This window comes from Sander vitreus, chromosome 12, assembly GCF_031162955.1.
Source record: "Sander vitreus isolate 19-12246 chromosome 12, sanVit1, whole genome shotgun sequence".
Classification (NCBI taxonomy): domain Eukaryota; kingdom Metazoa; phylum Chordata; class Actinopteri; order Perciformes; family Percidae; genus Sander; species Sander vitreus.
The window spans coordinates 9,682,782-9,709,571 of record NC_135866.1 but is presented as its reverse complement, the minus strand read 5'-3'; the positions used below and the strand labels follow the sequence as shown (position 1 = coordinate 9,709,571).

General features: G+C 41.5%; 2 protein-coding genes across 2 annotated transcripts in view; both read left to right on the top strand.

Moving 5' to 3' along the window:
- Positions 1-216: 216 nt before the first annotated feature.
- ticam1 (TIR domain containing adaptor molecule 1) lies at positions 217-2,819 on the top strand. Its single transcript, XM_078264056.1, has 2 exons — positions 217-487; positions 643-2,819. The coding sequence occupies exon 2, from the start codon at positions 786-788 to the stop codon at positions 2,619-2,621; it is 1,836 nt and encodes a 611-aa protein (XP_078120182.1). The 5' UTR covers positions 217-487; positions 643-785; the 3' UTR covers positions 2,622-2,819.
- Positions 2,820-5,672: 2,853 nt separating this feature from the next.
- Positions 5,673-26,790, top strand: part of camsap2b (calmodulin regulated spectrin-associated protein family, member 2b) — a 43,392-nt gene continuing 22,274 nt past the window's right edge. The window contains exons 1-4 of the mRNA XM_078263634.1: positions 5,673-6,383; positions 13,286-13,545; positions 22,948-23,127; positions 24,262-24,348. Coding sequence (XP_078119760.1) covers positions 6,242-6,383; positions 13,286-13,545; positions 22,948-23,127; positions 24,262-24,348 — 669 coding nt within the window. The 5' untranslated portion in view covers positions 5,673-6,241. The remainder of the gene's footprint in view (positions 6,384-13,285; positions 13,546-22,947; positions 23,128-24,261; positions 24,349-26,790) is intronic.

The window sequence follows — 26,790 nt, the reverse complement described above, 5'->3', positions numbered from 1 at the left end:
TTTGAGTCCACAAAAGTTGACAGAGTGTCACAAAGTACATGTTATAGAAGTGAGCAGCAATTCTGGTGAATGCTTGCATTATTTATAGCATTTGTTAAGGATGTTGCAACTTATTTGGTCATTTGGTGAGCTATGTTTGGTGTGCTATGTTTTTCCTTCTTCCTGCTTTTGTCTTTTGTCCTTCATGAGCTCCCTTACTTCACAAAATCTGACGTCATCATTTTGTTGCGTAAGTGTTTTAAGCTGGCAGAGGCCTGTACAACAGGCATAAGTACGGTCACTGAAAAACTTGATATCAAAAGTTTGACAAGACTCACCAGTGGTGTTCTGTGGCTAATCTCATTTGTGCACTAAGAGCTTCCTGTTTGGAGAAGAGAGTTTTCTGCTCGTAGAACTCAACTGGAAAACTGGAGACTGAGTGACTTCCTTATTTGAGCTGGAAACACACAGACTCACTAACAGTTATGGCGCTTAGGACTCCATGCCGGTGAGTAATGGCATCAAGTTAATGATTGTTTAGTGTCAGTTTGATCTTGGTGGATCAAGTTTTTACCAAGCAGTCAGAACAAAAAGCCCAACAAATTGTGATCATAAATGTTGACTGCATAACTTCTAATGTTTGGTGATTTGATCTCTTGACAGAAACAACAATGTCCGTGCAATTGTGCACCTCTCTCTTCAACTCCAGTTTATTGAAGAAATGAAGAAGAATATGTCATTAAATCACATATGATCCTGTCTGCTTATCTCATTGGCTGAAGGTTGAGTAGCACGTACAACTGAAAATGAATCAGGGGGGACAAGAAAATCATGGGACAGGACTGAGAGATGTCTTAGACATACTAGTTAAGGCACCTCCGCAAAAGCTGCTAAGCCTGACATTCCAGCTGGGTGAGTCTCCTGAAGAAAATATTGTACACGCCTTATGTCTGATCCTTCTCCAGAAAGAGGAACGGGCCCTGAACAAACTCCAGGTGCTGAAGGACAACTACCTCGCTAACCATCTAGCTGAGAAGTGGCAGATGAGTGGAGGCAAATTTGAAGATTTTGCTGATTATTGTGGTCATTTTCAAGAGTTTACAGGAGAATATTTGGCACAGTTGGCTCGTCTTTTCAAGGTTCTGTCAGAACAGAGGCTGTGTGATTCAACTCTGAGAAATCTGGCATATAAGAGAGCCCTTTCCAGTGACATTCGAAAAACAAGTAAATGTAAGGATCTAGAGTATGATCTGCTCAGAGAGGAAGCTAAAAATGTGTGTGGGCCTCAGTTTGCAGAGTTGATTTGCTCCTCAAAGGATCTCAAGTCGGGGTCTTACCATGATCCTCTTAGCGGCTTGGGTGAAGGAAACACAACTTTAAAAGTTACCCTGTCTCAGGATCAGTCAGAGAGAGCTCACAGTCTGCCCAGCCCACTGCAGGTGACCTCTTCAATACCCTCATACCCCTCTCATCTAGAGATAAGTATACCTCCAACAGCCTCATTTCAAGACGACAAAATAACTCCAGAAACATCAGATAAATCCAAACTAAACAATCCTGTCCTTGTTGGTGAATATGAAGCAAAAAATGCACTTGGGCAATCTCACACATCTCAGCCTAAATCCAGTGAACCTCCTATGTTTGGTGCAAAGAAACACTCAAAGATGGATGGCACATTAGCCGCAGAGGGCAGTAAGTTGGTCAGTCTTATAACTCGATGTGAGACTCCAAACCAAACCACTAAACCAACCACTGAACCAAACTTTGCACTACCTACTGCAACAAACATTTTCCCACCCAAGATGCCTGTTCCAAATGAAATGCATAAAAGTAAAGATGCAGAAGAGGAGGAAAAGCCAACATTTTATCCATTCGTTATCTTGCATGCACCGGAGGATGAAGATGTGGCCGAGAGCATGAGAGAAAGACTGGAAACATTGATGCGAGTTGATGGGGAAGGTGCAACTTTTTCAGGGGACTTTGCCGAGCCAGGAAAGAGCACTCTGAGGTGTGTAGAGGATGCTATCAACAACTCGGCCTTCACTCTTCTGTTGCTTACCTGCAACTTTAACACTCGCATGCTGGAGATGGAGACAGACTCTGCCCTTATCAACTCCATGAACAAGAAACACAAGTACAACACAGTTATCCCTCTGCTGCCACTGGAGAACTGCATGCCCAGAGAGAGCATCCCTTTGGTTTTGCGGACATTAAATCCCCTCAGGGAGAACAACAGCTTTGAAAGGCAATTAAATAAGTTTTTGTCTCCAGCAAAGATTAAAAACCAGAAAAAAATCTGGACAGCAGAGCAGACAGTAAAAATGCAGATGGAGAGACAGGAGAGACTAAAGAATTTAAACCAGTACCAGAAGCAGTTAATCAAAGAGTGTAGCACAGCACAGTTGCTGGAGAAAGAGAGCCTGAGCCTTTTAATGGCACAAAGACTTTTTTTCGGCCCCAGTGTTCCATCAGAACAGGAGGGTGGTGACGGCAGGGTTCAGTGGCAACAACAACAACAACAACCAAATATTCACATTGAAAATGCTAGGTACATTATGATTGGTAATGACTCTCAAATGACTGTGGATTTTGGTGGAGGTGAAGACAAAGAAGATTACATTCACAGGGGGGAGGAGCAATAACCTTAAAGAGGATATTTTCTGGAGTCAATGTATTTGACAAAAAAAAAAGAAAAAAAAAGAGAGAAATCATGTTTTGTCTAAACACTAAAATGTCAGAGCTGTAATAACCATTGTGGGGTATTTACTGCAGATTGCTTCATTGTATTTACAGTAAACGTGTTGGTGAAATCAAATTCAATAAAACTGTCAAAAGAGCAATTAAGTGCCATCTTAATGATTTCAGAGGACGCTGTAAAGAGAGTCTATTAAGCAGAACCCTTTCAGATGAATATTTAGCAGAGGACTGCCATCTACTGATATGTGTGTGTATACTTCCTGATCTCAGCAGCTGTATGAACCCACTATAGACACTAGGGAGCAATGTTAGCAAGCAAGTTACACGCTCCTCATTGCTCTCCACAGGATCTTTGAAATGCAGTGTCATCCAATAGCACCACTGTTCTGGTATCTGAGAGCCAAAAGAGATTAAATCAAATCTTTATATTTTCCATAGTAATGTTTACACGGGTGTGTGCAGGTTTCTGTTACCGTAATGTGTAGTGATCAGATCAGGCTTCTAGCAGTTAAAACAATCTCAACCATTTGATCTTTTATATCCCTGGCTGACTTTGACTTTTATATCCTCGCATTTGAACTGTTGTCACTTCTTTCCTGTCTCTGTCACAACTCTCTACCACGTCTGGAGATACCGAGGACGACGGCAGCAAGCAGCAGGTTGTTAACAACATGTTGGAGACATGAACATCACTGGTTGCCACTAACTAATAGAAAAAAAGATTTTACTGATCTGATACTGAGGTACAAGTACTCCTTTTTACCTGCAGCCATTTCCTTCTTGAATAGGGGTCAGGGGAGGAGTCTTATTTGATCTCTTGGCTACCTCATTACGTCCTCTTTCTTTTCTTTCTTTCTTTATTCCTTGGTTGGTTATACATTCTAGTCTGTTGACTATGTGTTGAGGATGTCAGAAACGTTGATAAAAGCGGTTGGTGATGTAATGTAATGGATGCTGATGTTGTTGACGATGGTCGTTGTTGATTATATTGTGTCAACTTTGTAGGCTGATATGCACTTTTTCCTACCCTATGTAGGTTACTTTGACGCTACTATCCATGCACCTTGTACTGGTATTCATTTGTCCTCGTACTGTTACGGTTGTGTTCCAGTTGGTTCCACACCTAATCGCCCTTCGGGGACACAAATAAAGTGGAAGTTGAAGTTGATCATCTCAGGTTCACGTTTAACCATGACTTGGTCACATATCTCTGACATTTTTCATCTATGAGCCAAACTGCACCCTGAGATTTCCCGACAGGCTGCTTTTAATAGTTCAGACAGAAAATGTATTACATTTAATTTTCTGTAATTTATTTTACATTTTTGTTGATCTTTTCTTCTTGTATCTCCTTGTATACTGTTCATTTTTGCAAATACCTTTGTTAAGGTAGTTTTTATTTCCTCATTTAGTGTATAACACACGTGTGTATGCTAGTTTCCTACTCAATCTGTGACTGCTTATTTTGCCTTTAATAAGTGGTGGAAGAAGTATTCAAAGTATTTTTTGAGTAGATATACAGTAGCAATACCACAATGGAAAATAGCCAATCAGTGATTAACGTCCTGGCAATCTTTCTGCATAAGTTAAAGTGAACAAGTACTAAAATAAAATAGTTGGTATTAAAATAAAAATGAATGTAATATTTGTAGTGATTAGGCATTTAAGTGTGTGTTCTTAATGGTTCAGCTGAAGCCAGGTTTGACTGTCACAAAAACAAGGTGACACTGTATTATTTTCATCCACAGGGGCATCCTATTTGCTCAGACTTGCTTCTGTATATCAGCCAGGTTATTACCCAAGACTGACTCTTGTTTCTTGTGTCTTTGTGTGTCTGTGTGTGACCTAATTCAGCCTAAGCGCAGTAATATTTAGGTGCAGAACTATTCCAGCATATGCACATTCCAGCGCAAACGATTGTGTCTATCTCCGCTCTGTTAGCTCTGCAGATATGCCAGAACAGCCTCCATACATAACTGCACTGTACCCTTCCGTTATACAACCTTTGGACAGTCAGCATTTTCAGTTAAAGCCATCACTCAATGGAATGCTATTCCAGACAACATAAAGACCTGTAGTTCCATCAGAAGCTTCAAATTTCAATTAAAACATTATTTAAAAAACAATCAACTCTGCAACCACTGCCATCCTGTTTTTTTTTACTTTTATTTCTTTTATTTTTTTGTTTTTCAGCATGGTGCTGAACAGGTGTGTGTGTGTGTGTGTGTGTGTGTGTGTGTGTGTGTGTGTGTGTGTGTCACAATGTGCATTATATTGATGTAGGATGTGTGATCTGTCTTGTTGTTTTGTTAGATGTTGTCATGTTTTTACTGTTGGATTTAAATTGTGCCCTGCCTAAGGACTGCAGATCTAAATTAGCCTAATGCTAACTCTGGTACAATGCATCAAATGGCAACATTTATGTTAAAAATTGCACATGGTCCCTAACAAATAAAATGAATAAATAAATAAACCCAGGAGGCGTCCCTTCATCACCTTTTCTCCACTGGAAAGACACCTTAGAGGGCAGTTTATCATGTTTTCTCCATCAGAAAATGATTTGCATTGGTTAATCACCAAGTAAATAGATCCAATTGAACAAAAAAGTGCTATAGACACTTTATTGCACTTTAGCCGATTTCTGTGTTTTAGACTTCCAAGGAATCCTTTAAGACAATACAAAACAAAACTACTAATACTTAGATTTGATGTGCAATTTGTCTAGCCTGCCTTCTAGTAGCCTAAGTAATCATAACTGTTAGGAGTAGATAAGTAAATGTTTTCTTCAAATCTTTCCAAATTTCAAGCGAAATAAGTGTATTCATATTACAGAGTCATATTTTGTAAAGAATTTCTTTCTCCATTTCTCCACTGAGACAACATCTGGGATTTAGTCAGAAACCATCCTACCAGTTAACTCCACCTTGGTTTGTACTGTGGTGACTCCTGTCAGGACTGAATAGACTTGGTGGGTGGATCGCGCATGCGCAGTGCGCTCTATCCTCCTATCAGTGCCGCAGGAAAAGCGCAGAGAAGACGCCGCGGAGAGATAGAGGGAGAGAGGAAAACAATTAGAAGAGAGAAAGCCGAACAACAACATGGATCCAAACCGCGTCTTTAGTTAATGTGTGAAAACGGCCCGCTGCTGTTGGCCTGTTAGCTCTCCTCCTCTGCCGCACAGCGGCTCCGTTATGTCGGACAACCTGGGGAGAATATAACGTCAGGGAATGGAGGAAATCTTCAGAAATCCTGCTGCTAAACTGCGCTGCGCTGTCGGGGTTTAAGGATATTACTGAAACATCAAACTGAGGATGGTGCTCGTGTGACCGAGGAGCGCCCCTGTCAGCTATCCAACTCGCCGTGCCCTCCAACAACCACGCCACACTCAAAGTTTTTTCTCTCCATTTTTTTTTTTTTTTTTCCAGAAGAAGGGGGAATTTTACTGCATCGAATTCCTCTGGACGGGATGTCATCCGCAGTCAGGAGGAATTCCTCTGGCTGACTGATCCTCCAGCTCCAGTGTAGTGTAGCAGGCTCCCGAGAGAGAGAGAGATACAGATAGAAGATGGGAGATCATGCGGCAGATGACAGAGGGTTGAGACGGACCTTCATCGTCCCTGCCATCAAGAGCTTCGATCATTACGACTTTACCAGGGCCAAGATCTCATGCAGCCTGACGTGGCTGGTGGCCAAGGCTTTCGGATCGGGTAGGTGGCGCCTCGTAATCGCGTTTTTTAATCTCTGGATTAAGTTAGTGGGAAACATTGTTAAAATAATCATTTTAAATATGTGTAATAATGCGGACTGATGTCGTTTTGGACCAGCGGGACCATATGGTATGGTATTTTCTTGTAAACAACAGCTTGTAATCAGACACTCACTGGCAAACCCAATTAAACTAGCCTACTTAATTACATGTTCCTATTCCTTGTTTTTCTAAATAGAAACTGACATGTTTCCTCTCTTTCTGTTCTATGGAATAGCAGCAATTGTGAAAAAAAAAAAATCCTTATAGTTATAAATATCAAACTTATAGCCTAGGCCTAGTAGCCTATTTTAGGTTGATGGTTGAATTTCTGTGTTTTCTGTGTGTTTTCCACACACATATCAATTTCTACTTGCAGTTCATAGGTCAAATCCGCAGCATGCCTGCTCATGTCACAGTGTCATTGATCTAACCTGTTGCTTGCCTTGATGCTAATTATTCCCCACTGCAGTAGTGAGGCTAAACCGTTTATGTAACACTCTGACTACAGATCTGTACTGCCAGCCACAGATGCAGAAGGAGACTTGTGTTGTCACTTGAGTCAAAAATGTCAGAAAAGTCAGAAAATTCAATCAAATGCGTTTTGAAGCCAAGCACGTTTGCAAACACAATACACACAAACATTCATTCACACCCAATAAAAACAATCTAAAAACACAAAATATTATAATGTAAGGCCAACAGTGTCCGACACCACAAACACACATCATGTCAACAAATGCAAATGCATTTGTCATTCTATACACAAAGTAAACGCCTCTTATACTGTGGCTGTTTATAAGTTACATTACATGTCATTTAGCTGATGCTTTTATCCAAAGCGACTTACAATTGCTATATATGTCAGAGGTCGCACACTTCTGGAGCAACTAGGGGTTAAGTGTCTTGCTCAGGGACACATTGGTTGATGTATCGCAGTGGGAAATGAACCCAGATCTCCCACACCAAAGGCATGTGTCACATCCACTGCGCCATCACCACCACCCATAAGCATAATGGCTTCTGGAATAAAAACCAAACTTCTATTTGTTTTACTTGCAGCCAATGTGAATGTTTTAAAATATCTAATCAAAAAGTTGATAGGTAACGTCTTAAAATTGCTTGTTTTGTCCAACCAAATGTCCAAAACCAAAAGATATTCAGTTTACTATCAGATTAGATGAGGAAAAGCAGAAAAGCCTCACAATGGAAAAGCTGGACTATCGATTATCAAACAAGTTGCCATTAAGTTTCTGTTGATCAAGTAATTCATTGATCAAATTGATTGAATGACTATTGACTAATTGTTTCATCTCTGCTAAAGTTAGCTGCACATAGTATAACTGCTTATAGACTATGAACTTATATTTAGCTTTTCTTCACAGTAATAATGGGGATGTTTTCATCTGGATTTGTGTGTCAGTTATTATTCTGTATATGTGACTATATATCTCCTGTCCTCAGTGTGGTCTGGCAGTCTGTCAGACTAAAGACTGAGTAATTCCAGTCTGCTCTCAGCCCACAGATTTACTCTAGCCCTTAATGAATGCTTTAAACGACTGCTCCTCCATGTACAGTACTCTACTCAGACAGACAAACCTAGAAAGAGTGAGATCAAAAGACAGACCTCTGAATCACACTCATTGATCCAACAGGGAGCGCCAAATAGAGCTGCACGTGACTCACTTATTTTACTCTCAGAGCATGAAATGGTGGAGAGGGACAGCAGCATGTCTTAGTTCAACAAGGCCTGCGGTTAGTTAGCATACTGCTGCTGCCTTGTTTTTTCCCCCCATTCCTCTAGTGACACAGTTTCAGCTCCCAGCACCGCCAAGAACTGTGGCCCAATTCATAACCAGTCCTCAGAGCCGTGTTCGGCCTAGTTTGGACAGATGAGCGATGGTTTGAATCTGGTGGCACTCAGATGTAACACCTTTCTCAGCAGCTGAAAGTTTGTTCTGAAATTTCAGAGAGATGGATTTGCAGTTTGTTGTGCTTTCCTGTGCATATGGCACTTATCAAAACCGTGATTTACAGTAAGACGAACGGGAGAGAGGGAGATGAAAGAGACTGAGAAGACAATTTATAAAAACACAATGAAGTGTACAACCCCCAAAGTAAAAGGTATGAAATGAACAGAAAGGCAAAGAAAACGAATGGCTTATAAGATGCAGTTTGTAAAGATGTGGTCTGATAGGACTGAAGCAAAACACATGTGTGCATGTTGAGGTTTGTTAGTGGGTGTGTAATGAATGTCGGAGCACAGCTTTACTGTCTCCACACGTTTATCCTGATGTGTCTCCATGTTGGCATCAGATGAGCAAAGGACCAATAGAGATCGCCTCAGATTTTGACAACAGTGCGTAAGTGCTAGCCTAATGGATTCAAGTATTGTTAAAGATCCCTACCAGACATGTTTTAATACATATAAAACTACTCGGCTTTACATAGGTATTTGTGTCAGATTTTCTACAAAAAGTTCAAACATTTTTAGAATTACATCTCCCTCTTATTGAAAAATCCAGAATCTATAAATATGCAAATATTCAGTTTAAAATTGTAACTACGGGGCACAAGATGCCTCCTAGTTCACTGAAAAACCAATTCTGTGTGTGTGTGTGTGTGTGTGTGTGTGTGTGTGTGTGTGTGTGTGTGTGTGTAGTGCCTGTGTGTTTGCTTGAGGTTTCACATTGCATATTGAAACACTATTGGCTTCCAAACTACCATGTGTTAACTTTTCCCGCTTCGGTGCCCCTACAGGCTGGAAGTGGAATTGTCCATTACATTACATTATGCAAGTTTGCCAGATCAGGTAGCGGAGCTGTAGTTCGAATGAACTGGACAATGTGCACACAGATAAACTTTCCCCCCTTCAGCAGATAAATCTGAAAACACTATTCACATACCATATCTGCACAGTGACGCTCAAACATCCAAGTGAAGTAACTATAAGTGAAACACATGTTTGAGTGGAGGAGGGCTTTAAGAATCAATGCGATGAGAAGCACTGATTTGTATTCTCTTGGGACTAATGTAGCTGGTGGGTACAGGTCACTGTCTGGCATTTGTTTACCTCGGAGTTGGACTGCAGCAGTATGCAGTTATAATTTAAATATTTAATCAAATCAAAATGGTGAGTTTACACCAAAGGGTGATTATCAAGTGCAGCACAGACACCACAATGATTCTGGCTGGATTCGGCTGTGTCACTCAGATCACAGCAGTGATGTAACCAGCGTCACCACAGGTCACCTACACGTTTCATTTAGCTCATTCAGAAGATGTCAATGGATGGTTGTAAATGCAATCCTTCAACTCTGTCAGTATCTCTTAAAACAAAGGAAAAAAATGACCACGTAGAGCCAGGAGAGTATTCTGCTTTGCTTCTAAAGCTACAGTATGAAGGAACTGATCAGTGAAATCAGATGGTGTAGTGGCTGAAATGAAAACATGCATACTCCTTCTAGAGATGGTCCGATACCATTTTTTGCTTCCCGATACCGATTCCGATACCTTAACTTGCGTATCGGCCGATACCGAGTACCGATCCGATACTAGTGTGTCATATATTTTATTATGTTTTAACAACTGTATACTACTATCCCTGTATGGATGTGGTATTATTTCTATCTTTGTTGTCAGTCTGGCTCAGGTTAAACTCTTTCTGAAACATAAACAATGAACGCCCCAGAACTTTCTTTTATTCTGCAGTTTGACAGTCAGTTGTAACAGAAAAAGAACATAAATAAACTACTTTAACGTTGATTTTCTTTAGGGCTTTATTACGTGGTATCGGATCGGTGCATAAACTCCAGTACTTCCCGATACCGATACCAGCGTTTTAGGCAGTATCGGAGCCGATCGGAACATCTCTAACTCCTTCCCTGAAGTGAAGGGACTTTTAAGCTTTGATCAGCTAACAGTAGTGGTTTTCATGGCTTTGTGCTCTGTGTTTCATATGTTATGCTGCTTTGAAATGAGAAGCTTGCTCATAGCATGTAGTGTAAGAAAATAAACAAATATTGGATGTACAGTAAATGAATACATTTGACACCAGCCATCATGTAGCAAAATACTATGAGAGATCATTTGTAACCTATGTTTGCATCTATCCTGTAGCTCAGATGGCAGAAAGGGTTGGTTCACTCTAACTACTCTCATAGTCGTTTTTGGCCACAGCGGGCAGCTGTTTTCAGCAAAAAAAAATTTTTTTAAATTGACTGTACGCTACCTGCCCAGCACCAAATGGCAGCTACAGTTTGCAACTAGCTGGTGAACATAATGGAACCTTTAGCAGCTAAGAGGCAGATATTTATTGAGTGAAGATAGGACTTACATACGTCACGTATCCAGAAACACACACGACTCATATGAATGATAATGTTGCTCTGTAACTGCTGGATATATAAATTGGCAACAGTTTGCAAACAAGTTTGCCATATTCGCTTAAAAGGTGATATTATGTCAGTGTTGCGTTCACAACTTCTTTCACATGCATCCAAATGGCCAAAAAGTTATTGCAGGTTTAAAGTTGTGTGTGTGTGTGTGTGTGTGTGTGTGTGTGTTTTTTTAAATGATCTAGTACATTACGTGATAACAATCTGTATAAAGTGGGAGATCAGCACTATTTCAAATGAACAGTGAGCCAACACCACGTACTAACAACATATAAACCGAAGCTTATGAACTAATAACTTAATCTCTGTAAAAACGTATTACCAGTTGGTAACCCAGATCGCTAACTGAATTTGTTTTTTTTTAACAACGAGCAGTTAGCCAGCAGAGATACACACTGCTGACCGTGACGTTGTGTATGCTGAGCTGTGATCCCGGGGGTCTCCAGGGGAGCAGTCTTCTCCGTGCCTGGACTTCCTGTGGCAGCTACTTCCTGTCTGTTTCCTCTTTGATGGCCAACACAAAGGAGAGGGTTTTTACTTGACAAGGCAGATTTTCATGAACTCTATAAAAACTTGCTCTCTGTGCTATTGTAGCCTGCTCTTCTTCTTTTTTTTTATTATGTTTTTAGAAAAAATGTAATTAACCTCGAAGCTTTAAGGTCATCCGACTAAACACTTTCAAGTGTAAACTGCCATTATCTGAAAAGAAAGCTTGTATCTATCTGAATAGTTTCTGAGGGATTTCTCTTCAAAGAGTGTACTGTAACTAACCATTTCTAACAAAAGAACCCAAATAACTTCACACAAATGTCGCTTAAGTTACCAAAAGTGAGGCTTCTTTAAGTACAGCTCCATTAATCAACTTTATAGACATTCTGACAAACTTTGGATCAATTTTAATAGCTGTGACAAGACGCAGAAGGACTGGTTAAACAGTAGTTCTTGATGTGGTTCAACATCTGCTTGTTGCTTTGAATCTATTTTCATCAGCCGGCGCTGGGACATAGGAGGGCTGCACTAACCACACAGCCACTGGAAAACTACCACGGTTTGATCACAAGCTTTATGGTGTTTTTAATATGTAATTTCATTATGTTGTTTTGTTGAGCTCTTTTGCCTCTACAGTGTTGTTATTTCTGAGGATTAAAGAGCAGAAAGCTGTAGCTTTAAGATACATTCCTTTAGGGTCCTTTGTTTTCTTTCAGTGTGATTCAGAGGCAGGCAGAGAGGAAATGACCCCATGCACCAGGAATACACACTTATACTGGAACATGCAGTGTTATTAAAGTGTGTCGCCACACACACACACACACACACACACACACACACACACACACACACACACACACACACACACATCCCTATACAAGTCACTAAAGTGATGGGATAGAGGTGCATAGATAGAGTATATATGTAATTCAATGACAGATTGATGACTTGTATAGTATTTTTACTAGTACTACTTTAAGTCACAAGGTGGTTAACAACAAAGTATGATGAAGAAATAGCGAGCCCTAAAGTGTAGCTGTGTGTGTGTGTGTGTGTGTGTGTGTTTGTGTCCAGCTATTTTCTTCAAATCAGCTTTACTGATTGAGGTAACAGGATTAGAAGGTACTCTATCATTTGTAACATACAATTCCACCTACACACAAACTTGATACACACACACACTGTGGCTTTGTGCTCACAATATGTCATGTGTGGATCTTCAGTAAGATAAGTACCAACAATAGACACATGACAATGGTGCGCTTATAATAGTGAAAACTCTCTCTCTGTCCGAGAACTGCCTTTCACCACTAACCACTGACCTTATGCTCAGAGTAACTCATTTCCCTCTATTTTTTTCGTGAAATAATAACAATAAATAATAATATACTGTAGGTTTTAGCGACGAAGCTCAGGAGGTTTTGTGGTATATGAAGTCTTTTCTGTGTCTGTGTGTGTGTTATTCTATGTAGGCAACAAGCTTTGAGCAGGTTGTGGGCACGAAGGCGAGGCTCTGAGCTACAATGAATGGGAGCCATAGCAACAATAACAAAGGCAATAAAATATAGAAAGAATAGTAGCATAGCGGGTTTTTTTTTATTGCCTGCATGCATTCAGTGCATTTTTGCTTCTCTGTGGATGGTAGGTGTCCCAGCAGTGATGGAGATGGAAGACAGGAGATATATAGCAGGAGCATATAGATCAATATCATCTCTAACCTGGGGCGCCCTGATACCTTACCTGGTTAAGCATGCGCCTCATGTATGAAGGCTCAGTCCTTACTGCAGCGGCCGGGGTTCGACTCCGACCCACGGCCCTTTGCTGCATGTCATCCCCCTCTCTCTCTCACACGTTTCCTGTCTACAGTTCTTCCTATGAATTAAAAGCCAAAAATCCCCCAAAAAATGATCTTAAAAAAGAAAAATCATCTCTAACCCATACATCCCCTCTCCCTTTCTGTGTCTTTCTTTCTGCTCAGATGCAGTACCAGAAGAGCTGGCCGAGCCTTTATACAAGGACCAGTACAACCAGGAGCACCTGAAGCCTCCGGTAGCCTGCCTGCTCCAGTCCGCAGAGCTCTACTGCCGGGCGGGAAGCCTGATCCTCCGCAGTGATGCTGTCAAACCTCTACTGGGACACAACGCTGTCATCCAGGCCCTGGCCCAGAAAGGCCTGTACGTCACTGACCAGGACCGACTGGTCACTGAGAGAGATCTGACCAGCACACCCATACACATGGTGAGTGGAGATGTACAGTACCTGAGTACATGATTGAAAACATCCAGATTCTTCTGATGGTTTTACATGTTTACAGTAGGGTCTAATTCATGTTTTTTTTGCATACAATTGTTTGTACCGCACATACATGTACATGTTCACACTTAAAGTGCTCATATTATGCTTTTTGGCTTTTTCCCTTTCCTTTATTGTGTTATATATCTTTTTGTGCACATTATGCACATAGGTTTACAAAGTGAAAAAGCCCAAAGTCCACCCCAAAGGGACTTACCATCTCCAACAGAAAACACTGTTCACAAACTGCTCCAAACAGCTCTATTGTAGTCCAGCCTTTACTTCAGAGACAAACGTGGTCACTTTGTAACACACGTTGTAATGCTCGCCTAGCTGCTAGCATGGCACGCCCTCATACTCTGCAACTGACAAGCTAGCAGTACTTACTGCGCATGTGCGACTCCCAACAAAGATGGAACAGAAGTCAGATGCCTCACTCTGTAGCTAAAACAGAGAGCTCAACACACAGGGTGAAAAGAGGAGCTGCAGCAATGTACAGTACAACAAACCTATTCTGGTATAACCTCTAAATACAATTATGAACCTGAAAATGAGCATAATATGAGCACTTTAAAAATGCATACATATTAGTAACCATGGTGACATGATGTGTACAATGGGATCACTGGATTTAGATCTCAATTTGTTCATTTGCAAATTCATACATATGCTCACACACATGTAAGTGCGTAAGCATATAAATCAAGGCTACAACAAAGGATTTTGAAAGGAAAAGGAAATCGATTTTCATTAATAGAAAAAATGTCAAACACGATTACCCAGAGGCCGAGACGACGTCTTCAAATTGCGTGATTTGACAAACTAAAAGTCCAAAACCCAAACGTATACGGTTTATGTCAAAGCAGCAAATCCACACATTTGAGAAGCTGGAACCAGCAAATGCTTGATAAACGACTTCCATCAACTGATTTGTTATTCAGCTGATGGTTTCAGGACTATACTAACAGTGGATGTTACTGTGTGCTTTGCTGTGTCTTCCCCTCATGGGGAATCAGGAAGTTATATGATAGTGTGTTTGTGTGTACGGCTCCATGTGTCTGACTGTTAAACCGTCCTCCCAAGATCTGTCCTGTTAAGAGAAAAACAACCGCTAATGACAGGTTTCCTATAGCAACCCATTACTCACTGTTCGGTCTCTGTGTCATTAGACAGCTCCGGGCAAACATGCCCTAGAGAAATTCTAGTAGTATGTTGTCAATAATGTGGGCAGCACTGGATGAAAGAACATAATATTGCTGCAATGTACCATTATTTTCCTTATTGATTCATCTTAATCTGAAAATTCATTATCTTTTTAGTTATAGATTAGTCATTCAGTAATAGAGACAAATGCCAAAGTAATGTCTTTATATTGCTGTTTTGTCCAACCAACAGTCCAAAACAAAAAAATATTCAGTTTACAATGATATTAAACTAACCTGACTCCGCCAGATGGATTGCTTCCCATTTGCTCGGCATATCCATCTGGGAACTTTCCGTTGGAGAACTTTTGGGAAGGGGAGAAAATACTGGTTAGCTGATTGGATAAACCAGCCGTCTATCACCACCTATGTTGGTGATAGACGGGCCAAATCAACCAATCAGATCAACGATATATTAAACTCTTGCCGAAACCAGTCGGGAGAAGAGCAAAAACATCTTTTCCTCCGAGAAAAGCCTCCAGTGCCGTTTTTCGCTCTTCTTTCAATGAAGGAATACTTTCTAATTTGGATAAAACTTGCTTGGAAGACGCCATGTCGTTTAGACTGAACAGTCGCTTTTTGTTGCGTCACACCTAAACCCGCCTCAAAACCAACGCTGATTGGTCGGTCATTTGGCAAACGGCTCCAAATTTTCTCTATCTCAAGATGCCAGACTGATCTGCGAGTGGAAAACTGGAGCTTGCGACATCAGGACGGTCTCACAAGGCTAATATTAAACAGAGATAAGCAGAAAGTCCTAACATCTGAGAGGCTGGTACAAGCAAATTTGGGGCATTTTCGCTTGAGAAATGACTTAGCAACTATTATAACTGTCGATAATTTCCTGTTTATTGACTAATCAATTAATTAGCTCATTGTTTCAGCTGTAGAACATAGTACTGCCACCTTTTACTCGACTGTGTAGAGAGGATTTGATTCTGAGCCCCAAAAACATTTATTTATATTGTTTTAGTCACGAAGGAAAGTCTGTGAGTCTGTGGCAGCAGATCCAGACACACTGCTACCACACGCATGGCTGGAGAGCGGGCACGTCTGCTGACGCCAAAAGGTGTCTGCATTGCAGTGCGCCCTCTCTCCGCTCCCTCCCTCTCCGGCTCACACTCTGTCTCCCTGCCTCTCTCTTACTGTTTCTTTCCTCGTCTCTCTCTTTGCCACCTTCCTTTCTTCTCCTTCCTCGTTTTTTTTGTTTTTTGAATCCTTTCCTACCCCGACCACTGTCTCATCCAAACTCTTACTGTCTACTGTGGATTAAATGAGACCGGGACATTGTTATCTCCTGAACATTTAATTGAAGCTTAATCATATTTCACCAAGCCTGCCAGTGATCCTGCATGTTTCTCTCTCTCAGGTTGTAGCCAGTATTTTATTTGCCCTCTGCTTGTGCTCTCCAGTTTTTCCCTACATGATTGAGATGGACGATTAGGTGCAGCGCCTAATGATGAAGTGTGTGTCTATACATCTCTCTTTGTCTCTGTGATTCTATGAGCATGCAGGTGATTTAGCATACACTTTCAGGGTTTCAGGTTAAGTAGACAAATGGACCCCACAGCCCATCGACTCCCTATAGCTATTGACCTTCATTTGTGTAGCACACATTAATCTGTCCATCCTTATTGTTGCTCTGTGCCCTTCTGGATTCATTAAATTGGCTCTGCAAAGTAGAGGAACTGCCTGTGTGTGTATTTGTGGACTCAGCGTGATCATTTCAGTCACGCCAAAGTCGAGGCTTTTTTTATTTTGGGTTATGGTATATCTGCCGTGAAAATGATGACCTCATGGTTTTCCAAATACTGTGCAGCAGAAGAATAAGTCCTGTCAGGGAGGAGGAGGAGCGTGTCAGTCTGTAACAGGGTGAATGGATATATAGAGAGTAAGGAGGGAACAGGGGGGAAGATGGAGAGTTTCGGGGCTGCCATTTGGCTGTGATTCAGGAGTTAGCAGGAAAGTAGAGGAAGAGAAAAGAGGAAAGGGTGTGTGGAAGTTTTCAAGAGGACGGTTGGAAAGGGGGAGATTGCGAAGAGCTGTGGAAAGGAGGGAAGGAAAGAAAGAGAGGAGAGGGAAGGGTAAGGTAATGCCTTTTTGGCGGGCGGGATGACATGTATGTGCCAGAGAACGAGTGGAAAAGGCCCACTGTTAATATGGCCATCTGGAAAGAGGGGAGAGGAGGGGACAAAAGGGAGACGACGGGGGAGGAGAAGAGTGGAGTACATGGAGGAGAGCAGGGAGGGTTGAGGAGAGGAGGAAGGAGGAAGACGTGATGTGCACTACTGCAGCACTGTGGAGGGTGGGGTCTGACAGTGAGTTAAGCAAGTCTGGTACACACACACACACACACACACACACACACACACACACACACACACACACACACACACACACACACACTTCCAAAGCGCTGTCAGACCTCTAGCAGTGTGCATGAGACCTGTGAGTCCTTGTCTAGTTTACTTTCCGGTTTCTCTTCGACCTTTGTTTTTTGTCTCGCACACTCTGCCACCTAAAACGAGAAATTGACGGAGGAGAGGGAGCTGTAGTGCTAATTGAAAGTTCCTGCAGTGGGGCGTCTACCCTCGACTAAAAGCATCCTGCTGAATTGCGCTAAAAGATTTGGAGGATTTTATGGACGTGTGTGTGTGTGTGTGTGTGTGTGTGTGTGTGTGTGTGTGGTGTGTGTCAAAATAGCGAGGGCGGGCATTATGTTTTGTGGCAGTTTGGACATCTCAGCAGAGACAGACATGTAGGTGTAAAGTTGTACAATAAAAACACTTGTGTTGCTCAGATGTGGGCCATTTCTGAGTGTGTACCTGCGTTGAATGGACACTTGTGATCTTTGTGGAGAAAGAGGTTACTTTGATTATCTGTTTGCTCAGCTGTATTGTTCTTTCCTATAGATGCCTTTGATCAAGGGCACACACACACACACACACACACACACACACACACACTCATGCAGCCGCACAACTGTAGTGAGGATGAATACTGATGCCCCCGTTAGAGCGTGTGCATGAGAGCAATGCAGCTCTTTACAGCACTTTATGACTTGGGCTGTGGAAATGGCAGATGCCATTTCCACAGCCTTATAAGGCCTGTCTGTCACCATGAGTGGTTTAGACTTGGTTCTGTGCGTGCGCGCACACACACACACACACACACACACACACACACACACACACACACACACACACAAACCAGGTCTTTGTGAAGGCATAATAGACAGCACATGGCTTTTAAATCCATGCTGTAGTGTCAACAGTAGGTTTTTTTTTTTTTGGGGATATGAGAACAGTCTGTATGGAGTGGCTCCATATACTTACTGTCTGTCTGTCTGTCTGTCTCCTTCTCTGTCTCTCGTGCACACACCCGTATGTACATATACACATGCATGTTAGATCTGACTACAATGTCCTATTAAAACAGTGATAAAACAGTGACACAGACAAACCTACACAACACAGTGAGGAACAATAACCTGGTAGCATCAAAGTATCAGTCCTCAGACCTTTGTCTTTGTGTCATTTAGACTATATTGATATAATGAATAATAATGGTAACAATAACTCTTTTGTTACTTTTAAAAACTGTTATTAAAGGAATAGTTTCACATTTTTGGTAATACACACAGAGCTAGATAAGAAGATTAAAGCCACTCATGTATGTTTTAATAATTATGAAGCTAGCTTAGCTTAGCAAAAAGATAAGGAACAAAAGAAAGGGGATAAACATAGGCAAGCAGCCAGCCTGGCTCTATCTAAACTTTAAAAATCTGCCTAGTAGCACCTTTAAAGCTCACAAATTAAAATGTGTTATCTTTTTGTTTAATCTGTGCACAAATAGAAATATAAAAACAGAAAGTTGTGGTTTTATGGGGAGTTACTCGCTGTAACTATTATACAGTACTACTATTATACTATTACTCTAAAAGTCCGTCCCCAATGTAGTCAATAAAAATAAAAAATACATAATCCTCCGCCTTCTAATCATGTCCATACAGTCCCTTAGAAAATTGACAAAACGTGCACTTTTGTCAAGTGATGGTCAAAGTTTTACATTCAACTATATAGGCATACAAAATTGCGATCCATGTTTAGGTTTCAATTAGAGGATGGATACCTGAACCGAGACCGTTGGGACCCGACGGTACCCGATGGGCAGGGCCGGGTTCAGACAGATATTTAGAAATGATGTTCGGGTTCGGGTCGGGCTCGGTCACATCAACAATTAGGCATTGAACATTTTAAATTTAAAAAAGCTTATTATGTAGGTGCGCGCCTGTGTTAACGTGTGCTTGTTGCCCCATGTGCGCTGATGCGCTCATCTGTTGACATTTCCGCCTTCCTACAAACGTACATGTGTCATTAGTATGAGAAAAAAACGAGTCGGGTCGGGCTCGGACATAAATATCTTAATGCCTGTCGGGCTTGGGCCGGGTTCAGTTACTGCTATGTTGGACGCGGGCCGGGCTCGGACAGAAAAATGCGGCCCGATCCGCACTCTAGTTTCAATGCACATGTTAATTTACAATAATTGTAATGAAACATAAATTCACAAAGTGATTGTCATTAGCATTTAAATACATGTGGCTTAATACACACACACACACACACACACACACACACACACACACACAGACGGATGGGCACACACCTTCACAAGCTTAGCAACATTAAAGATTTAGAAGGGTTTTATGCAAATGTGTTCAGAAAAGCTTCAATCACAGAAAAGGCTCAGTGGGTTTTCATGAAAATCAGGTTTTCTGGATCTCCAGCTCCAGTCTAAGCTGCTTGGCCTCTCTCTCGCTCTCATTCTGTCTGCCTGTCAGTCAGTCCAGCTGTCAGCCAGACCGGCGGCTGTACCTCTGGAGAAGAATGCACGCAATGTCAAATATCTGACGGGCAATATCCTGAAGATGCAGGAATTCGAAACAGTGTCTGCAGACTGTTTCATAGACAGTTCAATATCAGACTCCAATCCAAACAATCCTGTTTACCCATTTAATACACTACAGCTGTAGCATTCAGTATAACATACTGTATGTCCACCAGCATACATAATTTTACAGGTCAGCATTGCATCAGTGTCTACAGACCACTGTTCAGCTTTCAGTAAGCTTGTACAGTTATTCTGTATTTTGTAAGAATGATCAAATTTATGAAACATGCCTACATGAGGTGATACGTAGATCCAGCATATTCAAGTACATCAGCACTTATTTCCATGAGGAGTCTGTTTCTAACAGCCATATTTCTTCGGTACACGCTGTCTGTTTAGACTGGAAGACGTTGAGAACCCGCAGCAGTTTTGATTCATAGCGCTGGATCAGTTGTTGGTTTCTTTGGGAAACACTTGGTCACACTGGCTTTTACAAGAGGCCCTGTGGTTATGAATAGAGCCCTGTGCTTGACAGTACAGGCTGCGGTTGGATGAGGTCTCACTGCTTTGTTTATGTCTGTTGGTTTGAGTCACCTGGATCATGGAGCACCTGACTTTAGGTGTTTGTTCAGTTAGGTTGCACACACACACACACACACACACACACACACACACACACACACACACACACACACACAGTGTAGCCTACATGTTTTGAGTTGACCTGGTGGTGTGACAGGAAAGGGAAGGGGAGGTCTGTTAGTCTGACCGGCCTGGAATGGGATTAGAAAGGCCAGGAGAATGTCAAGCTTTGTGTGCTGTAGGTGTTGATGGCGTTGATGGCTCCAGGGCTCCAGACTGCGACCAAATGGTAGCATTTTGCGACCAAAATTTGAGAGTGTGCGACCAGTAAATTTGCCCCCTTTTTTACCGGTACCTGAGAGCGCGTAAGCTCAAGCTTATCTGTCCTCTCTGAAAATTGACAGAGAGCGGAGCTCTGACACAAACGCACACACACGCATAGCTGCGGATGGTGCAAACTACGTCGGCTCTGCAGTTTTGTTGAAGTCACAGTGAGTCACGGAAATGCCGATAAAGTGGTTTCAAGTGTGGTTACAGTTTTTCAAAACTTCACGCAGACAGCGTTTGCTGCGTTATGATATTAATGGAGAGCCGAAAGCGGTCGCGGTGCTGTTGACGTTACACTTCCTAAGCAGGCACAACAGTGGTTTCTGTGCCCTGGTGACTGACTGACAGGCTGAGGTTGTAAGGCAAGGCACCTTTCAGCAACAAGGCAATTCAAAGTGCTTTACATGAAACATTAAAGAGCAATTAAAAACGGTCATGAAAATAAAACAGGCTAAAAAAGAATATACAAATACAAGAATAAAAGTTACAGTGAGTAAGAAATGAACAATTATTCAGTTTAATAGGTTGTAGGGATGGGTTTGGGAGGAGGAGGATTTTTTTTAATTAATAAAATAACATAATGTTCTAGTACATAGGATAAATAGAATAATTTTTACAACTGAAATAATTGTTTTGTAATTATGATGATGTGTCACCTCTTTCAGCTCTTCTGAGTTTGCAGGTATGACAGTAACTAAGGCATGCTACATATTACACATCAAGCAAACAAAAAGTGTGTGCCGCACATGCAAGATCCTTGCTTACGGTACATAGCAAACACTTGCACAGTGGCTTTATTGAGCTCGGGCTAAAGTTCACAAACACAAATCCGCACAGTAAGAGTAAGTGAAGCCAATGTGATGCATAAGAAATTATAATGAAAATCAATTGAGAATTGACTTTACTTTGTTACTGGCGCTGGTGATTTAGAGCAGTGGTTCTCAAACTTTTTCCAATAATGTACCCCCTCTGAAATGTTTTTTCAGCCAACCCTCTGACCAGCGCAAACCATTTTTGGTAGAAAAAAAGCCTATAAAAACATTATAGCGCTGCATCAGTGTCCGATTTACAACAACCTTGTAACTGAAAAAACACTTAAATGCTATTTCTAATGTTAAGAATCCATCACTGAATTCATTCATTATTAGAGTATAATTATTTTAGGAATTATGCCTGAGACTATGACTGATGTTTTTTTTAATTAACATTATTTTTTTTTAAATCTCACGTACCCCCTGCAGTTCTCCACAGTAACCCCTTGGGGGTTGCGCACCCCCATTTCAGAAACACTGGTCTAGAGGTTTAAGGTGCAGACCGCAACGGCCCCAATTCAAGTAACACTGGACATCTCTGTTGCAATATTTCTCTACTGTCAATTAAAATTCAATTAAAAAAGGCATAAGCTGCCCCACAAAATATCACGATATGGCAAAACCTCTGGCTATAGACACATTTTTATTGCCACACAGCATATGCCGTCATATTTCCAAACTCTGATCCTTTACCTCTTTCTACTAGTGCACAAGGAATTTGTTACACAGACTTCTGCATTATTAGTTGCTCAGTATTTCTTTTTAGAAACCCTACTTGAAAGGTGTAATGGTGCAGCAGATGTCAGCATCGCGTCACTGCATTTGAGGACAGTTTTTGCACGCATAAGGGACACCACTTGCACTGTCCTTTGCCTCATTCAGTGGGTTCCTTACACAATTTCAAGACATTTGTCAGGTTTGACACACTGCATGAAAGTGAGGGAGAGGACACATGGCAGATTGTTGAAAAGCATTTTAGACAGAGGAGATGTGACATTTAGAAAATTTGTGTTGTCAAATCGTAATTGCTGTACTGTAGGCGCTGTTTCAGATGCCTTTTGCAACTGTAACAAAAGGGTTAATCATTTCTCTTTCAAGAGAACGATACGTATGATCTTTTGTTGAATGAAAACCTTTTTGGCAACTCTGTACTTAAAAACACACACACAAACACTGGCAAGGACATACTCAGAGGAGATCTTTTCATACATACACACACACACACACACACACACACACACACACACACACACACACACACACACACACACACACACACACACACACACACACACACACACACACACTGACAAGGACATACTCAGAGGAGATCTTTTCACACATACACACACACACACACACACACACACACACACACACAGAAAGTGTCGGCCGACCGTCAGTGTGATGCAGAGAATCACGGAGAAGCACAACATGAGAATATAAAGTTAGGCCCTTAATTGTCAGTTTGATGCATTTGAAAAAAAGTGGGAGATAAAAAACACAATCCTTGCAATGCTCTTATGTTTCTACAGAGTTCCCATCTGGCGCTCATAGATACCCTGATGATGGCCTATACTGTGGAGATGGTGAGTGTGGAGAGGGTGATGTCCTGCATCAACAGGTACTCCTCGGCTGAACCCCTACACGGTGACGGACACATCCAGGAGCTGCCTTATGACACCGAGGATGCAATCGCCACCTGGATCAACAAGGTACACATACACACAGGAGCATGTTTGTGTGCACACACAACCACAAGGACATGTGCTTTCCCACTGCAGAGGATAACAACTGTACACATCCTTAAGCCTTTTCCAATGTGACACACAGTACTTTGTTTTATTCTGGAAATAGAAGACACGAGAGGTGCTGGGAAGTCTGTCAACGCTCAATTCCTCCACACCGCTGGTTCAAAATCTCATATGTTTGCAAGAGAACTAGAGGAAGAACTGGCACCAACCACATGTAATCATGCCAGAGAGATTACCAAGAGATAACTGACTCAATTTAACCTCCTCTGGTTTGCTACAGCAGGATTGGGAGAGTAAAATCAGACCCGGAGTAAGCTGTAAGCTTTAAGAGGGCAGTGCAGTAGTTAAGTCTCTCTGATTTCATCTTTAGTTTATTTCATAATTTTACAGATTATTAAGCCATTTCAAATTGCTTTTACTTGCAGGAGACTTTTGACACAGTTGTCTCAAAATATGATGTAGACCTAATTCTTCTTTGTTTAAAATAATGAAACAAGTCCCAGCATGGCATGGGTTAGTCAGTTGAACATACAACGATCGCTGCCATTCCCTGCTGCAAAAGCTCATGTGCTTGTGGCTCCGTTTTCCAGTCCAAGACGGAAAGATACACATGCAGCAGGATTAATTCACAAACGCACACACACATTTAAAAACACACATGGGGGATTGTCTTTCTGTGTAGCCCTGAGACCTAGCACGCCATGGTGGGGATTGGCTGATGCGACTTTGTGCACCCTCAAGCCAAAATGTTACATCACTGTTTATACAGAAGCTTTGAAGACAGAAAAGCAGTAATCGTAAAAGAGGGGTCTTTTTTTTTTTTTTTTTATAGAAAAAAATACTATCATTAGAGTAATCTTTAAAGTTCTTTCTACTTTGAGCTTGAGTCTGAAGTCAACTGTGTGCTGTTCTCATGTTCAAGTTTCTCCTCTCTCCACCATAGACTTACCATTCAGTCAGTGTGCACAAAAAGCTTGTCTGAAATTTGACCTTGATCTCTGTCTGTCTGTCTGTCTGTCTGTCTGTCTGTCTGTCTATCTATCCATCTGTGTGTCTGTCTATCCATCTGTCTGTCTGTCTCTATCCTCTCTCCAGGTGAACGAACACCTGAGGGACATTCTTGTCGAAGAGCAAAAGCTGAGAGAGGCTTACTTCCAGGAGTCAAACACAACAGCACACAAAGTAAGAGGACACACACATTAACCACGCAAACTCCCATTCATCATTACGTACGGAGCTAGCTTAGCACAAAGACTTGAAACAAGAGGAAACAGCTAGGTCCGTTCTGTCAAATGTTCAAAAATCTCCATAGCAGCACCTGTAATGCTCACTTATTAATACTTAATATCTCTACCTTTGTTTAATTGGCACACCAACCAAAATGTAAAAAATGACAACTTGTGGTTTTGACATTACTGTTAATTCTTTTACTCCTTATTTGCTTCCTTGCCAAGAGTCAGATGAGAAGATTGAGACCACACTCCACTCAGATATGAGTATTCATTTTCTCACCCAACTCCAGGCAAGAAAGCAAACAAGTATATTTCCCCCAAATGTTGAACTATTTTCTTAGGAACAGCAAGGAAAATCCAAACAGGACGTTTTTCCTTTAATATCTTTATCTAATTTGCTTTTGTTTTGAGTTGTATTTTCTGCTTCTCAAACTTTTTTTTAGTCTTCTGTCTGTTGATATTACATTTTAAATATTTCCTACTGTTACTCATAGGCATTAGCACACATGTCTGCGTCCACATAAGGCACACACAGACGCACATGATACGCACACACACATACAGCACAGTACACAGAGCTCTGTACATCAGAGAAACAGATGAGCTCAGTCTCAGACCAGCTGCAGAGAAATGTTGGCAAGAGTCGCTATGCCGCTGTTAGAGGAGACCAATAAATGTGAAACAGAGAGAGAGAGAGAGAGAGAGAGAGAGAGAGAGAGAGAAAGAAGAAAAGCAGGAGGGAAAATCAGAGAGAGGGGAATGGGAGAAATGACACCAGGGTGGGAGACATGGAGAGAGACACTCAGGAACTTTGTCAGCTGTAGCTAAAGGGACTCAGTGACAGACAGAGGCAGTGTTGTCATCCTGCAGGCCTCATAGTTATGTAAGGTCCATGTGACACAACGAGTCAGTCTGCTGGGACAAACACACAGCAGTCAGCTACCATCTTCTTCCACTCACTTAACCATGAAGTTACAGCACAAGGCCTTATCAGGCCATGACCCTCGCCTCGGGTCGCTGCTCCAAAACAGTGACAAGAGGGTGAAGGTTTGAAAATGGAAAAAGGAATATTGAGACCAAATGCGACTGTCTGACAGACTGACATTGCCATCCATAAAGCTACACGGCAAGCATGGCTGAAAACGCACGTTATCATAGGTTTACATACAACAGGTTGTAAAATTGTCACATGGTGAGTGTGTCTCTGTTCCCTCAATGGAGCCACAGTAAATTACCACTCTGTTCAGAAAGAGCTGCAGGATTTAGAAGGAGCTTTTATCTGCTGTGGGAGTTTCTTGGCAACTTTTCTCCCACTCATTGTTTTGTTTTTGTGTCGTTATAGTTAGAGGGATCGCTGCCTTAGTGCGATTGCCCTGTAAGCTGATAATACACATGGGTTATGTGACCCACCCGACACTGACGCACATAGACACACTCAGGCTTTGTCAAAGGCAAGAACAAGGGAAGAAGGTCTTTTAAAGAGTGTGAGGAATATACTGTACACTCAGTGTCAGTCAGCTGCTTTCCCACTGCATGCTCCATAACACAGCTCCCTCTCTGCATTAACAACTTCAACAGAAGTCTTATTCACTGACTAGGACATACTCAAGGCAAGGCAAGGCAGCTTTATTTGTATAGCACATTACAGCAACAGGGCAATTCAAAGTGCTTTACATGAAAACAGATTAAAAAATTAAAAACAGATAAAATACGAGGAAAAAAGTTACAGTGCAGTGTAAGAAATTAAACACTGAAGAGCAGTTAAAACAGTTAAATATATACAAGCAGATAAAATAGGAATTTCTCTTTATATGCTTATGTAGATTGTTATACAGTGTCAACAATGCAGCTTCAGTATAAGAAATGGAACAGTTATTTAAAAAAAGGCAGCATCAAAAAGATAGGTCTTCAGCCTTGATTTAAAAGAACTGAGAGTTGCAGCAGACCTGCAGTTTTCTGGGAGTTTGTTCCAGATAGGTGGAGCATAAAAACTAAACGCTGCTTCCCCCTGTTTAGTTCTGACTCTGGGGACAACAAGCAGACCTGTCCCAGGATCTCAGAGGAGATCCTTTCACACACACACACACACACACACACACACACACACACACTAATGCATAAGCGCAAGACATTTCTCAGTATGGGATCTATTCTGGGACGGCATAAAAAATCTTTAACCGTGGTCTTATGACTAAATGCTCAGCGTTTCTGTGTGTGGATACTGAATGTAAGCTTGTAGCTTTGATTACTTCCATCAAGGAGGTTAAGTAGTAGGTCCCATTTTTTGTCGGTATATTAGTTTGCAACATACCTCGAAAGCTTTCGACAGATTTCAATAACATTTTTGGACGGAGGCCAAGAAATGAGTAGCCTGGTTGACACCAGACCCTTC

What these genes read in the sequence shown, in the direction of transcription:
- ticam1 (XM_078264056.1), top strand. Translation starts at nt 786, where the DNA reads ATGAATCAGGGGGGACAAGAAAATCATGGGACAGGACTGAGAGATGTC.